Genomic DNA, 12,173 nt, shown 5'->3' with positions numbered 1-12,173 from the left:
GATTGATTGAATGAATGATGAGAGATACAATGTGTTAAGGCCAGTGTACAGAGCTGCTTGGTGATGATTTAAAAATTCCTATATAAATTTCTCCATCATAGATTAACTCTTATGTTTAAGAGAGATAATCTATCATCCTATATATGCACTTTATTTTTAAGCATTTTTCAATACTCTTAGTATCATGTCATATTTAATATAATTAATAAAATATTAATCAAATAATTTAACGCTATTCATATAATTCATTTTGTTAGCTCACCAAAACACTATATTTATTTGCTCATTGTATTTCCTCATTAATTAACTTATATATTTGCCTTATATCCCAATTAGAACTTCTCCTCTATACTCTCTCTTAGTCCCTCCATCTTTCCTTCTCTTCCCTCCCCTTATACACCCTCCTTTTTTTTTTTCAGAGAAAGGGAGACCCCCATGGATATCAAGAACCTTGACTGTCAAGTTGTAGTAGGTAGGACTGAGTACATCTTATTCTATTGGCCATCCAGTTAGGGGAAAGGGATTCAAAAGCAGTCAACCGAGTCAGAGACAGCCCTTGCTCCTGATGGTAGAGGTCCTACATGAGGACCGAGCTTTACACTGCTACATATGTGTAGGGGGCCTAGGTCCATTCCATGCACACTCTTTGGTTGGTGGTTCAGTCTCTGTGAGCACCTAGAGGCTCAGCTTCTTTGATTCTGTAGGATTTCTTGACCTCTCTCATTCTTTCAATCATTCTTCCCTCTCTTCCATAAAGGTTTTCCCCAGAGCTCTGCCTAATGTTTGGCTGTGGAACTTTGCATCAGTTTCCATCAGTTGCTGGGTGAAGCCACTCAGATGACAGTTATGCTAGCCTCCTGTCTACAAGCGTAGCACAATATTATTAATAGTGTCAGGGGTGGGCTCTATCCCATGGCATGGGATTGAAGTTGAGTCATTCAGTGGTTGGTCATTCCCTCTTTATCACTGAACCTCATATAGGCAAGACAATTTGTAAGTTGAAGCTTTTGTGTCTGGGTTGGTCACCCCATCCCACCTTTGGCACTCTTGTTTGGCTATAGGAGGTGGTTGTTTCATGTTCCATATCCCCTATTTCTAGACGTTCCAATGATGCCTCCTTGACACTGATTCCAGATCTCTCTCCCTTCATCCTCCACACACTTTATTGCTACTGTTTCCCTTCACACCCAGTTCTCTCTCTCTCCATTCACCCTAGGTATCTATTTTATTTCCCCTACTTAGTGAGATTTAAGCATCCTCCCTTGGGCTCTACCTGTTACTTAATTTTTTATGGTCTTTGGATTGTAGCATGGTTATCCTGTATTTTATGGTTAAAATTCACTTATAAGTTAGCACCATGCATGTATTTCTGAGTCTGGGTTACCTCACTTAGGATGATATTGTCTAGATCAATCCATTTGCTTGCAAATTTTATGGTGTCTTTGTAAGTAGCACTCCATTGCATAAAGGTGCCACATTTTCTTTATCCATTCTTCAGTTGAGGGACATCAAGCTTTTTTTTCCAGTTTCTGACTATTATGAAAAAAGCTTCTGTAGTCATAATTGAGTAAGTTTCCTTGTGGTATGCTGGAGTATCTTTTGGGTACATGCCCAGGATTGGTATTGCTAGGTCTTGAGGTAGAACAATTACCAATTTTTCTGAAAGAACACCAGATTGATTTCCAAGATGGTAGGACGAGTTTACAATTCCACTAGCATTGGAAAAGGCCCCCCTTTCTCCACATCCTCACCCATATATACTGTCACGTAAGTTTTTTATCTTAGTCATTCTGACACTTATAGGATGGAATCTTATAGTCATTTTGATTTCATTTCCTTCATATTGGGAGCATTTGTAAGAGAGAATATTTGCCAAGGTGATAGAGATACAAACAGGTAGAAATGGCCTATATTGGACATTAACTTCTACTTTCTTATGCTAAATGAGAAGGGTACAATGTTGGAGACCTAAGTCTTATTCTGAGCAAGTATTCCTAATGAACTAATTGACTACCACTTCTTAGAGATTAGCATTTTATGCTTGGAAGTAAGATTATATATATTGTATCATACAAACAAGACCTTCAGTGGAATATACACTTCCCATTTTTCCTTCAGCATCATGTAATTCCAGAAGCTGGTCCTGTTTCATCTAAATGCTAAGCAAATGTTTTGTTTTTAAGGCTCCAGTTGACTTCTCCCTTTTAACTCTTATTGTTTGCAAAGGCTCTTCTTGGGGAGATGCTATACATGTTGACTCACCCCAGATACTAAGCCTAAGAAAGTCTCAAATATGCATAACACTAATGTCCAACTTGGTGAACCAATGGATTTTATTAGGATTACTTGCAGTAATATGAGTGTAGGGGGGGGGCAGTTACTAACAAGAACATAAATGTTGCACAGACAACTACATGACCAAAACCCATCCCAGCTCACAGAACTGGAAACATGGAACACACTGAAACTCTGAAGATCACAATAGGTTGGGTGTGTTCTTTGCAAGTACTTGGTCTATATCTCTTCCAAACAGCTTGGCCGATTGCTGCTTCTTCCAGGTACCTAGTATGGTCACAACATCTTCTTTACAGCTTGCTTGTCTGAGAATCACTCATAGCAGATTTATTGATTACTGTGGGATAGATGGTCCTAGTAAATCTCATTTGTTTTCTGGATTTTCTGAAAGTAGTTTGAGTTGACAATCTTCTTGCTTAAAGAGCTTTCCAAAGGACAGAATGTTTAAATCTTCAAAGAAATTTTTACACAACCCTTTACTTGTGGGCAAAAAGTTTAAATTTAGATACATTGGTATTGAAATCAAAGTTAAGATTACTCTTCACACACATTATATATATTTCTACTTTAATATGAGGTATTGTGCACATACAACTCATTTATAATACAGGGTTTACTTCCAATACTTTGAAAGTGAAATTATAGGCTGTTTAGGATACGTAAGTTATACGGGTTAATTGTTAGTTGATCAAATCATGGTCATATCAATTACAAGTCTATTTTTATCACAAGAATATATATCTGAGGTGCAACAGATAGATATGTTTCTATAGAATGATAAGGTAAGATAGATAAGGTCTTCGAAAATCTCAGAGACATACAGAATGTGGCATTTAAAGATGTATTTATTTATTTATTTATTTTAAAGATTCGTTGACAATGAGACAGATTAACTCCTGGCAACACTCAGCCTACATGAAAGAAGATAATGAGCATCAAACAACTTCTTTATGGAGATGGCTTCAGATATGGCAAACAAGCCACTGGATAAAATGTACTCGTTTCCACCACAGACATAATTCTGCCTAAAAATGGGCAATCTGGGATTCAGGCAGAGTCCATGGCCAAACTCTGCCAAGACAACATAAGCAAATCCTCCACAGCTCCTGCCTCACAAATACGTCTGTCATATATATTGGGCCAAAAACACTGAAGATGATGCTCTAATATTAGAGAGCTTGGATGACTGTTCAGACAGCAAACTGTTATTTTCTCATTGTGGAAGCTTCTAATCTGAACTCCCTGTCAACTCAGGTAATTAACTTTATTCCTTCTCAAGTCTCTGATAGGGTTGAAGACCAGATAGTTTAGTTTTGCAGTTAAGCTTATTTGAATAGTGGTTAAGATGTTTTTATGTCTTGATAGATGTTTTAACTTGATAATGATGAAATTGATAGATATTGATTTACATTCAGAATTTTAGACTCAAGACAGGAAAGATTTTTTTCTTCAATTCTGCCAAATACAAGTAGCCAAAATGCATGAATGTAACATTTATATAATTCTTGATTGTTTCTTGGTTCTTCTTTCTGTAGGTAGTTTATTGTATCTATGTGTAATAATATCAATGTATATGTGAAAATAAATAAATAAAATTTTAAAGGTCAGAAATTCTCAACACTACTTTTTTTTTTTTTAATTCAGGCAAATTAAGTCACCCAGTCCATAGTGGCAAAGTCTTACTGGATGTGTCTTCAACCAGGATAAAATATATGGTCTTTCCATTTGACTTGAACAAAGATCCCAGAATATGAGAAGAAAACAAATTGAGAAAATAGAAGAAAGGCCAGAGCATTGATAGAAACCCAGATATATTGTTTCTTAGAGTCCTTTCTAACATCCACTACTGTCAATCATAAATTTGTAATATTTTAATAAACTATTTCTACTCTTAAACTTATCCAAAAAAGAAATAAAGATACTTAGTTAATACAATCATATTTTGATGACCATAAGGGATAGGAGCAGAGTTTTAAAAACATTAGCATGTTGAAGGTTATTAAATAATGTAGATATAAGTTTTAGACTGTGGTTGCAATAGGTGATGTAGTCACAGTATATTACATTGGTGATTCAAAATATTTGCTAAAATATTACTTATGGGCTAAAGTGGAGTGAATAAAGTTCAGGATGACTCAGTCTTATTGTGTACAAAATTAGTATAGAAATGTTACTAATTATCTGGTACTTCTAGTAAGAGTGTAATCTATTACTTAGTAGCTTAAAATGAAAATTATCTGTTCGAATGGAAATATGTTACTTCCAAAAACTCAGAGTAAAAATGCCAAATGAGTAGTTGGATATAAGTTGAGATAATTAAATGTAAATAATCATGCATATATATGAGAAATTACATTGTATATATTCCACATATCATCTGAAATAGAAATGAAGATATAGGTAAGGATAGTAACTAAAAGAGTCCATATGAAAAATCAAAGGACACAATTAAAAAAAAAAGATGAAATTCTGTACATTTCATGTTCAAGGAAAATATCTGAATAAATCTTCCTTACTTTTAAACCAAATGTTATTTATAGTCACACTACTTAATATCAATTTAAACAATGTAATGTATCAGAGATGGTGATATAACATGAAGTACATACAGCATTTGTATATTATACATTAGGCCTTGACTTTGATTCCCCAGCACAGCATTAGTTACAAACCAGCCAAAATTAAATTTATCACATATGAATTATGGTGTTTGTTAGCTTAAATTGTGACTTATATAAGAAGATGGGCAATTTTTGACAAAGAAAAGAAGTATGATCTCCACGTGGAGTGTTCTTTTGGTTTGCCCATTCACAGAAGCTGGACCAGCATCAGTCTGGCAGTCTTTCCTAGCTGGAGAAATGTCTCTGTTCATCTACCAATTTATAGACTGTTCTAATCATTAGTAAAACATCATACTGCCCCTGCCTTTAGTGCTTTTAAATTTTTTCCTAAATTCTTCGACCTTTAGACTTTTAGATAAAAATATTACTAAATACCAACGTTGATGCTTGCCAATTTACAATGTAATTGGATTGATTAAACTTACTTTGATCATATTTTTCCCTTCCTCCTAATGTTCTCAGTTCCTTCTATCTCTTTTTTCACCCAACTTCATGTTCTTTTTCATTATCTTAAAAAATCAAACAAAACTTCAAAGTAAGTGAGAAAAAGAGCATCAAAACAAAACAGAAAAACATACAAAATTCATGGAATCTTTTGAGCTGGCCTACTTTCTTGGACATGAGGTCTTCTATGGAGTGTGGTTGATATGCCCACTGACACACCATTGGAGTAAATGGATTTTTCTATTCCGAGCAAGGATCCTTGCAAAATGCTCCTTAGAAAAGGTTTTTAGCTTTGCGTTCACTTCACTTTCTCAGCCCTGGGATTTTTGTCCAGTATGAAACTATAGAGATCAGTATGCATCCTTAACATATTGCTAGGAACCGTGAATACATTCAATAAATTTCTCACCAAACACACACATTCATGTGCTCTCTCTCTCTTTCTCTTTCCATCTCTCTTATAATTACCAGTTTTCATTCAAAGAAACTATTTATAAAATAACCAGTTGGTGAATTTGTTTATCTTGGAAGCATCTATTACTTACCCCATTTATTCAAATACAATGCATTGTTTGATAAATCTTACAAAAACTTAGTTTATTGTCAACAACCATATATATATTATTTATATTCCAGTTATCACATATTCTATTCAAGAGTAGACATTACTAGTTCAATAAACATTTGTCCACACTTAAATATTGAAACAGAAAGAAGGACAATTCATACCACAGCTCACTCCTAGAGCTATCTCTCTTTAAATCGGTGATCTAGGCAGTGGATTCTCAGCTGCTTTTCCCTGAGTAAACTGTGTTTTACACTAAGAGAGATAAAACACTTCTGTCATGAGATCAAATGCTCCAAGGAAGTAAGTAAAATGAATTTTTTTAATAAATATTAGTTTATTTCATAAAAATACAAAAATATAAATATACATTTATAAAAATATGAGTGAATTAACACAAAGACATCATTCAACTAAATAAATTTGGCAGTAATAGTCACTCCTATTTCATAGGTATATTTTCTTTCATATTAATTTACAAAGCAGTTGCACAATGTTTAATTTCATAGTATGTGTGACTGACAATCAGTTAAGAAAACATTTATAAATGTTCTATTCTAAGACAAGGCACAAAAAGCCTTTCAATAATTTTTATTGATTATTAATGTGATATATCTTTCCAAGCTTATTAGGCAAAGAGGGTGAACAGCTTAATATTACTGTTTAAAAATCTATGTCATTAATACTCATTCACAGTAACTTACTGATTAAGCAAACCCTTACTAAGACAACACTTATGTATTGTTTGGAGTTGATTTTTAATACAGGCCACTCAATCTTGTACCAAAAACTAAACGTTGATCAAGTCATATAGGACTCAGTCCCGGTCACTGTCGTCCCCCCCATACATATCCGCGAGTTTTTTGAACCGAGGTCCCCAGTCGCTAAGGTAATCATAATCCTGGTTACAATCAGCCGTAAGAGACTCCAAGGAGCTAAGAGAATTGGCTACAGAATCATTCCCTTCATAGGCATATGTGGCCAGGGAGTCATAAGGAGGTGCACTCGGGTCTGCATCATTTTCTTTTAATCTCCGGTGGATAAAATCTTGTACGTCAATATTTTCCCACAGAGGTACAGTCCTCCTTATCTGAAATATAGTTTCTGGCATGACATCTCTTCTAAGTTTACTGTCCTCTCTTGCTTCTGGGTTCCTTAATGTGCCAATGTCAAAAGCCTGTGTGTCTTCCTCTCCACCACCTTCATCATTATAGGTCACAATATTGTCCCGGACATCATCCTTTGAAATGATCAGAGGCTCCTTTTTCCTTTGCCTTTTCAATGCAGCAAACAGCACAACTAGAGCTATTAAATAGAGATGAGGGGACAGTGAGATTCCATGATTATAGTGAATATGCACAATAGTGTATGTGATGCTTAGAAATTCGTCTGGAGACATGGTGTAACTATCCAGATGGAACAATAAAGAGATACGTTGCATCACTTGTGATAAAATTAAAAGAAACTAAAAAGGACAATTGGAGATATTTAAAGTGTTAGTAATTTACATTTCAAAGTCCATGAACAGCTGCCATTCAAAAATACTATTTATAATTACTGTACTTGATCAACTAAAATTAACTAGAATCTTATTCTCACCAAATACACATTTATCCCTAATTTAAGAAAATACTTAATGATTCATTTATTATCAGAAAAAGTGAATAGTAAAAATTTAGGATTTTGTATACAAATAATCTCTCATGTAGATGTGTATAAATAAATATTTATTTTACACATATAAAATATACATGACTACTTATTTTATCTTATTAAATATTGAGCAAATATTTATCTAAATTTTTTAAATGTATGCTAAAGAATGATTTTGGGAAAACCTGAAATGCAATTCTAAGACCTGAATATGATATTCAACTTCAAGTTTAGCTTTCACTCTCTCACAGGACAGCTAAACTACCTCTTATTGTGGACATTCAGAATTTGCAGAGTCACATTCAAAAATTAAGTATCAAATAATAATTTAATTTTATTTACATATTATTCTATTTTATTTCTTGCATACTTCTCTATGGATGTAATTAAGCACTCTCCTATAAGTCAAATTTCCAGTGTTCTCATTAAAGAAGCAAAGTCAAATTTAAAGCATAAATTTGAAAACCATCTCTTTGTAATATTCAGACAATCCGATACACTATGTGCATGTGTACATTTATTTCTGTGTGTGTGTGTGCGTTTGTGTGTGTGTGTGTGTACTCTGCAGCTTAACATTGGTGGGTCTTACTGGTAATTGTTCACATTGTTTTGTGAGTCAAAGTCTCTCATAGAACTAGGAACTCGCTAGTTGGTTAATCAGCTGTTCTTTAAACCTCCATCTGTCACTTTCCTCACTCTTGCCTAAGAGCAACCGAGGCTAAAGGTATGCTCAGACAGCATTTTTCCTGGGTGCTGGTTTTCTAAACTGATGTCCTAGTTTAGTATGAAAAATATTTTACCAACTGAGTCATCTCCTCAATGCTATAAGATGCATTAAATATTAAAAAATTAAGATGAGCTCTAAATTAAGAATTTATGTTAGATATCAACCAATCATCTTACTTATACAAAAAGAAACAAAATTAAATAAGAATATAAAAAATATTTTTAAGAAAAATTTTAAGTAAAGATAAAATTTCACACAACTTTATTTAAATAGGAGAGAAATACAAAAACTGCCTTTCGTTTATTTTAGAAATCTAATGTGTTGCCAAAACTATTTTTCAACCAGTCTTGACTGTGCATGTTTGTGATTCCAGCATTTTATAGCCTCAAGCTGGAAGACTGAATCCAGCCTAGGCTCCATACTGAGATCTTGTCTCAAAGGAGAGAAGAAAAGGAAGATGAAAGGCATATTTGTTAAAAGTAACAACAAGTTTACTTCTAGGTTTTCCATCTCTTTTTTTGAACTATGCTTTAATTTTATTATATTGTACTATTTTCTTTGTGGCATTGAGCTTTGAGTGTGGTAAGAAGACAGGCTCACACTGCCCTACATCTTCAGGTTCATAGGTAATCTCAGATAAATTACAGAAAAAGGAGTTTGGGGATTTTACCTTTATTCAAGTTCATCTAGCAGGTATTAAAAATAAACAGTACACTAGTACTTTATATTAAATAAAACCATAAATTTCTATTAAAATAGAAATAAAAAATTAAATAAGGAAATAGTTCGAACATGCACTCAACATGAATTGTGTGCTAAAATGGAGTTAATTTGCAATTTAGAAATAAATGAGTGGATTTTCCTCTCTATATGTAAATAAATGAAAGATAAGTAAAGCTATCTTAATGTTTCCTCAGATATGAATGTATCATGCTTCCCATAAATGGAGCTCTGAGGCATTCAGATTTTGCTCTCTGTTCTGTTAGGTAAATAATATCCTGCCTTATTTATTGGGTAGGAAATAATCATTTGGTGTATGGTAATGCAATTCCAGCTACTAGATGGGGAAAGACACCAATTTTTTTTACAAATGCCTAATTAGAATTTAGTATATACTTTATATTGTTCACAAAACATTTTAATGGTAAAAAAATAGAATTTAGTATTTATTTCCACTATTAATATTATATTCCTCACTACAGGAGCAATACTTGGGAGTAGTAAAACAATAGAAATCACAAACGATTTCTATAGACTTATCATTTGACAGATACTTTCAAACTTTATAAAATTTAATTTGGCTAGATACTTTATTGCTATTAGCTACTTTATTTCTACTGATTTTTAATACTTAATTTTGGTTTCAGCTCTCATGGAATCTGGTATTAAATCTAGAGCATCTTAATGCTAAAATGCTTTGACCCTAGCTTTATTAACAATATTCTTCTGAATTAAGATGTTATGATAACTGAATTCATAAAATTCATCATAGTTCCAGAGGGGTCTCTATGAGCAGAATCTACACAATCTGTGCCCTAGAATTTAGTTCCACAGTCAAGTTTAAAGAAGCCCTCAACTAGACAGTAATGGTGCCTTAAGCAAGAACCACCCCGCCTCCATCTCAATAGCTGGATGCTAATCAAATCAAATGCTTTCCACTAACTTTTCTCAAATGCCTACTGGAGTTCTACAGTAGTATCTGGCCAAAGGGATTTTATCTAGAGTGCTTGAAAGGGTTTAGAGTGAGAGGAAGCCGACATACATGAGCATAAACTTGGCCAGCTCTCCTGTCCTAAGTGTGAGTATTTTGGATGAATATTTTATAGACATATTTTTTGGAGTGGTTTGCTCTAAAACAACTGTTTAATTGAATTAAATCATTGCTGCATTTGTGTGTGCTTTGATAAAATGTGCGCTAACAAAAACATGGTTTAATTTGGAAACTACTGAGTGGTGCATCTGTGATCAAAACCTCAGAAAGACATTTAAAATGCTGAGGCATTTTTTGTTTGTTTGTTTTGTATGTGTTTAATAATAGTTCTCTGAGGAGAGTATCTTAGGGCGGTTACACTAATGCCTGATATAGTCCTATAAACTTTATATTGTTAACAAAACATTTTTAATGGTGAAATACTCTTGGCTTTGAGAACAGAATAGAGACAGTAAGTAGAGTAATTCTGGGTTAAAACGCCAACAAATGCGTCTTAGAAACACCATTCAGGAGTTGGGGACACAGCTCAATGGATAACTAACATGCTTTACAAGAATGAGGCCACTAGTTCAGATCCCCAGCAGACATGGTGATAGAATTCTGTAGTTTCAATAGTAGAAATGTGAGAGTGGAATATCCCAGATCTCTAACAGCAAGTCTTGTAAGTCTGTCAACTGAAGATCACGAGAGATTCAGTGTTAAACAAAAACCTGGAAAGCAATGGGCAGAGGCACCACATATGACTTCATATTTAGGTATGACCTCTGGATAAGTACTAGAAGGCATGCAAACACAGAAGTAAAGGGTTTCACCTGGCCTATTATTTATCTATTGCTTAGCTGAGCAGATTTGATAGTATTAAATTAATCATTAAGTCAAAAGTCTTTAGAATTATGGCCATGTATACTCCATGATACCTCCATGCTATGAGTGGAACATGTGGTATTATACCTTTGTTTTAAAGCTTTAGGCAGCTACTCCTTTCTCCCACAAAGATAGGGGTGTTATGAATTTACTTTGGTAATAATTTTATCAAAATGTTAACTATCTACAATGTCATATGCAATATCTGGACGATGGAAATGAAGACTTCGGGAGAGAAGGATTGAGAGATGCATAGCTTACTCAGCAGGATGGCGACACAAAGGAGAATTGCCATGAGCGCTCCGGTGCTCAGGCCAGCAGCAAGTGTCAGGGCCTCTGCATTGCAGGACTGCATGTTCCCTTGGTTATCACAGGCACACACACGGATCGTGAGCGTGCCAGTACTGCTCTGAATAGGATAATCGTTGTCAAAGATTAAAACTGGCAGTAGGTAGGTGTTCATTTTAGTGCGGCTGTAGCCATCTTTTCGAGTTATGATCCCCGCTGTGTTATCTGGAGGAAAAATAAATTAGGAAAAAAAAATCTTCACATTCATTTTCTTCCCTTCATCCTTCTCTCTCTTCTGCTCTTTGTTGTCCCTTCCAAACAACCTGACTTTCTGTGTCTGTTTTATTTTCTTTTTATTTCTTTTATTGAGATACTGTCTCATGTACTCAGGCTAGGCCAGATCTCATTGTGAGAACAATGATCTTGAACTTGACGTTCCTGAGAAAGTGAAGGGATGTCAAAAGAAGTTGCCACACCTCATTTCATAGTCAATACAATTCCTTATTTTAATAGTCTATACTTTATAGCTTTATAAATGTCCTTTACCTTTATTGTCTACAATTGTGAAGTTTGGGTTTAGAGGAAATTCTGGCACTGGCTCAAAGAAGAACTTGTGTCCTCGGGGAGGGTCATCTTTGTCCATTACACTTATTGTTTGAATCAACTGAAACCAAAACATATCCATTAGCTTAATTTAATCTTGCAAAATACAAACAATGATTTGTTAATACAAGAGTTTTTAAGTTTGTGTGTTTTAGAGGAGTTATGCCAATCTATCTTTATATTTTTATTTAATTAAAAATATGCACATAAATATAAATTTTGAAAAAGTGCTTTTATTCATCTATTGTTTTCATATGATAATAGTTACTCAATAATGAAAATTCTCTGAAGTTAAACATATGGGGCTCTTCAGTGAATCTTTTTTTAAAACTTTCTGATGACTCAATTATCCACTTTTAAGAAAAATTGATTAATTCAATTAACATGATGCTTTTTCTAAAA

The 12,173-nt window shown here is 34.0% G+C and overlaps 1 protein-coding gene across 1 annotated transcript in view; it reads right to left on the bottom strand.

Moving 5' to 3' along the window:
• Positions 1 to 6,003: 6,003 nt before the first annotated feature.
• The window catches only part of Cdh9 (cadherin 9), a 72,475-nt gene continuing 66,305 nt past the window's right edge, over positions 6,004 to 12,173 (bottom strand). Inside the window, exons 9-11 of the mRNA XM_051150991.1 lie at positions 11,715 to 11,832; positions 11,142 to 11,393; positions 6,004 to 7,230 (exon numbers count right to left, since the gene is read on the bottom strand). Coding sequence (XP_051006948.1) covers positions 6,743 to 7,230; positions 11,142 to 11,393; positions 11,715 to 11,832 — 858 coding nt within the window. The 3' untranslated portion in view covers positions 6,004 to 6,742. The remainder of the gene's footprint in view (positions 7,231 to 11,141; positions 11,394 to 11,714; positions 11,833 to 12,173) is intronic.

This window comes from Acomys russatus, chromosome 9 (assembly GCF_903995435.1).
Source record: "Acomys russatus chromosome 9, mAcoRus1.1, whole genome shotgun sequence".
In the NCBI taxonomy this organism is placed as follows: Eukaryota; Metazoa; Chordata; class Mammalia; order Rodentia; family Muridae; genus Acomys; species Acomys russatus.
This window is presented reverse-complemented; position numbering and strand designations above follow the sequence as displayed.